This window comes from Ananas comosus, linkage group 10, assembly GCF_001540865.1.
Source record: "Ananas comosus cultivar F153 linkage group 10, ASM154086v1, whole genome shotgun sequence".
Lineage (NCBI taxonomy): Eukaryota > Viridiplantae > Streptophyta > Magnoliopsida > Poales > Bromeliaceae > Ananas > Ananas comosus.
In genome coordinates, this window is record NC_033630.1 from 2,196,952 (window position 1) to 2,201,854 (window position 4,903).

Here is a 4,903-nt window from a genome sequence, read left to right on the forward strand (position 1 = left end):
TATTCATTTCCAGCCATTCATTTTTCTGTTCACTTGATGGACAAGAGAACAATATCAAAAATGTGTGAAATCTGATTTCCAGATAGTTTAAATAGTTTAGATCATGTTTAACGGTGCCGATCATAAATTTGGAAGCTCTATCATCGAAAACAAATCGATAGTAAACCGAGCCATTTACTACCGATAGTATTCTAGCAAAACTCATATAGAGTTTGGATGGGCTACTATCGGTAGTAAACTGCTCGGTTTACTACCGATTTGTTTTTTATAATAGAGCTTCCAAATCGACGATCGGCACCGTTTAACATGATCTAGACCATTTAAATTATCTAGAAATCAAATATCATGATTTTTTGGCATCGCTAACTGAACGATCAAAGGGTCACCAAATTTATAATTTTAATGGCCGATGTGGTGCGTTTGCTCGTTTAATGGTATAGAAGAGTTCAAATCAACTAAATTTTTGTTAAAATTTTTTTTAAACTATTTAAAATAAGATCTAGACTCTAGATTTCAAATATAAAAATTGTATCATCACTTTTTGAAGGTTATTCATTTCCAGCCATTCATTTTTCTGTTCACTTGATGGACAAGAGAACAATATCAAAAATGTGTGAAATCTGATTTCCAGATAGTTTAAATAGTTTAGATCATGTTTAACGGTGCCGATCATAAATTTGGAAGCTCTATCATCGAAAACAAATCGATAGTAAACCGAGCCATTTACTACCGATAGTATTCTAGCAAAACTCTCTCTCTCTCTCTCTCTATATATATATATATATAGAGAGAGAGAGAGAGAGAGAGTTTTGCTAGAATACTATCGGTAGTAAGAGAGAGAGAGAGCTAGGCTGGTATACTATCGATAGCACGGAGACCTCCGTACTACCAAGTTGTTTTCAATGATGCGGCTTCTAAATCGACGATCAGCCCGTTAGACTTGATCTATATTATTGAAAGTATTTGAAAACTAAATTTCATATTTTTTTAGTATTATTTATCTATCAAACGAGTAGTCTAAAAATGAGCGGCGGAAAATAAAAATCTCATAAAAAATGATGATAAAAGACTTGAATTTAAGATCAGAGATTTTGATTTTACTCTAAATAGTGAAAAAAAAAATTTAAAAAAATTTCATCAGATTTGAATTGTTTTATATCGTTAAATTTACAAACGCATCACATCTACCATTAAAATTGTCAATTTTGAGACTTTTTGATCACTAGCCAAATGATGTCGAAAAGTTATGAAATTTAGTTTTTAAATACTTTTAATAGTGTAGATCAAGTCTAACAGAGCCAATCGTCGATTTGAAAGCCGCATCATTGAAAACAATTTGGTAGTACGGAGGCCTCCGTACTACCGACAATATATATGAGTCTGGTTATGATACTATTAGTAGCACTAAGCGTGCTACCGAGTTTTTCACCGTAAGATTTAACTCTTTTACTATTTTCACCCGTTAAATTATACTATTTAATCAACAACTTACTCAATCCCAGAGGACCCACATAATTCTAACCGTATATTTCTTCGTCCAAAGGTCAAAAACCTAATAGCACCGTATATATCAGAAAATTGCATCACAGTGAGATGGAGAGATAGACCTATACGACAACTTAGGCTTCTGCCTAGTACACATCTACTAATGAAGAGAGAAAAAGGAATTATTATAGTGTATGATTCTTGGCTTGCTCAAGAAATCAAAAGAAAAAAAAAAATCTTTTTTAAGAAACAAAAGTTAAAAAGGCCGGATACGAAGTGTAATATTCGGTTAGGAGTACTTGGTCTTCACGACTAAGTACGGGGCGATTCCGGCAATGGCGGGAGCTGTGGCGATTCCGGCAATGGCGGGCGCTGATGCTGCTGATCCGGGCCCTGCCACGCCCAGCAGATATCCTTGAGCGACGGCTTCAGGTCCTGGTTGCAGAACTTCTGGTACTCCAGCGTGTCCCCCGCCGATTTCTTCACCTCCACCACGTAAAACGACGGCGTGACCTCGAAAAACTCGGCGTCGATAGCGAGCTGCCCCTTCCGCCCTTCCCTGCACCCTTGCAGCTTCACCATTCCGTCCTTCTTCTTCACTTTGAACCGGTGCTCCGTCTCCGCAATCTCCTCCAGCTTCGACACGATGGCTGAGGCTGGCTTCTGGCTCATGAACCGTGCCTCCGGCTTCTGCCCTTTGTCTCTCTCGAACAAGCCTGATAGGTCGAACCCCGGAGAAAGCGATATGATATCGAACGCGTTCAAGCAAGTCGGCCGCATCGTGTCCTTCACTTCGTCTTTCCTTCCGTCCTCCTTCTCTTCTTCCAAATCTGCTTTGAATGCCGCTTGCACATCTCTCAGGCTGGTTGAGCCTGCGGGATGCGCAAGCATCTCTGCCGGCTTGAACCCCTTCCTGAACCACGGGCTCTCGACCAACTTCTCGATGGTGATCCGCGTGCTAGGGTTAGGGTCGAGTAGCTTGGCAAGAAGCCTTCGCACCTCCGTCGAGAACCACTGCGGGCACCTGAACTCTCCTTTGCTGATCTTCCTATACATTTCCATCAAGTTCGAGTCGTGGAACGGCAGAAACCCGGCGAGGAGAACGAAGAGTATCACCCCGCACGACCATATATCGGCCTTGGCCCCGTCGTAGCCTTTCTTATTGATAATCTCCGGCGCTACGTACGCCGGCGTGCCACACGTGGTGTGCAGAAGCCCGTCTTGCCGCTGAGACTCTTTAAAGGCGCTCAACCCGAAATCCGACACCTTGAGGCTCCCATTCTCATCGAGAAGAAGGTTCTCTGGCTTGAGATCACGGTGGTAGACCCCCCGACTATGGCAGAAGTCGACGGCCCCAGTCAGCTGCTGGAAGTACTTCCTCGCCGCGTCCTCCTTGAGCCGTCCCTTTGCGACCTTATTGAATAGCTCGCCGCCCCGCACATACTCCATGACAAAGTAGATCTTCGTCTTGCTGGCCATGACCTCGTAGAGCTGGACGATGTTCGGGTGGCGCACAAGCCGCATAACGGAGATCTCACGCTTGATCTGATCAATCATTCCGACACGGAGAACCTTCTCCTTGTCGATTATCTTAACCGCCACGCTCTGGCTCGACGTGAGGTTCCGCGCATGATACACCTTCGCGAACGTGCCCTGCCCGAGAAGCCGCCCGAGCTCGTACCGGTTCATAAGAATCGCGCCCTTCTTCTCCATCTCTCTTCGTCCGCGCCCTGCCCTGCGGCGGAAATGGTAGGATTAGAAAAGGAGTTTGGTGGGTCGGGAGCGGCATCTCTCCACGTATCTCCTTCTCGCGGCCATTGGCGCTGGCAATAGGAGGGAAGAACCAAAGACCTAGCCTATGGGGCTAGGATGTTTGGAATCCTCAAAGAGAGATAGAGAGAGAGAAGGTTAATTTGTTAAATCTTTCTTGAAATAAATTACAAGGCCAAAATTGTTTCAATTTTCCTCTCCAATAGGTGTGTGTGTTTGTGGGGGTTTCGATTGGCTAAAGATAACGTATGGAGGTTAAACTTTCCCGCGTTTGTGCCTCCCATATATAGGTTGCGGACGTTATTTTAGTTACCATTATTAGTGGAGGGGCTATCTAAGGTGAAAGAGGGATCTCTTCTTCGAATCTTTTGATTGAGAGAATATTCAACTAATTATTCTTGTAAAAGCATGGATGTTTAGAAGGTGATAGTTTTGAAAAAAAAAATTACAGCACTTTTTCTAGGCCATGGTTGGTCCCTGTTTGTTTTACTTCGTCCAAATGTGGATTTCTGCCATTCTGAGACGACAATGTTCTCTCTCGTCAGATGATCAAATCTTTATATGGACATCTGGTTTGGTGTCTATTTGGCCTTACTTTTGAAATAGCTTTTCTATTTCGAGAAGTTTAGCTCCTTTAGACTTCAAAACTAAAGGCTTTAATTCAAAGTTTTTGCCTCTGCTGCGAAGGAAAGCAATGAACAAGATTTTGATAGATAATTGCTACGTTCTTTTTTGAATCATTCTATTCAAATAAGGTAGGGATATATATATATATATATATATATATATATATATATATATATATATATATATATTTCTTTTCAACTCACCTCTTGAGAGAGAGCATTTGATTATTCCGACCGCCTACCGGAGATCAACAGGGAGAGTTGGCTTTCAGAGTTTGCGAAGCGGAGCTAAGGAATGTCCTTTAAAAATGGTTTAAATATGGCACTGGGGTGTTCTTGGATTCTCTTTGCTATATGTACAATACTCACTACTTCTCGAGGGATTCGAAAACAAGTGTTGTTCTTTATGTGCTAACATTATATTTCATAGTTCTTAGTCTCCCCCACGTGGGGGAGGAGACTCTGAAAATGACCAAAACCCTAATAAGTCAATGCCTTGATAGGCCCTTTCAATTTGTCGACCTGGGCTTTTGCTATTTGGGAGCAAGGAACTTTTGTCTCTCATTCCATTTAAGGAACAAAATGGACCACTGTGATTGAAATAGGTAACTAGTAGTAGCACTCAAGAGCCATATTTGATTGATCAAAATAAGGGCTCCATTCTATAGTTGTGTGGAATAGAAATAGCAAGTCAATTGTGCGCTCTTATTGAGATGGGTAGGATGTGATTCTGGGGGCGATTTATGGCCTCTACCAACATACCTGCTGGAGATTGCCGAGGGACCATCTTCCCATCTAGGGAAGGAAAAGAAAAAAAAAATAAAGTTGTTATTATAAGACTATTCCATAAGTCAATTTTAAGATTCACTTTATTCACGTGCTGAACGACAGATAAAACAATCTCGCATTGAAGATCATTTCTGTCAAATCTTTGTATTATGCGAACTTGGAGAGGTGCAAAAATCTAGACTAGTACTAGAATCATTCTTAACTAACCCAATCCCCGCTCCCCCCATTATGCC

The 4,903-nt window shown here is 41.9% G+C and overlaps 1 protein-coding gene across 1 annotated transcript; it reads right to left on the bottom strand.

Moving 5' to 3' along the window:
- Positions 1,541-3,198, bottom strand: LOC109716556 (CBL-interacting protein kinase 5). Its single transcript, XM_020242071.1, has one exon. The coding sequence runs from the start codon at positions 3,196-3,198 to the stop codon at positions 1,798-1,800; it is 1,401 nt and encodes a 466-aa protein (XP_020097660.1). The 3' UTR covers positions 1,541-1,797.

Coding starts and splice junctions, on each gene's coding strand:
- LOC109716556 (XM_020242071.1), bottom strand. CDS start 3,198: ATGGAGAAGAAGGGCGCGATTCTTATGAACCGGTACGAGCTCGGGCGG.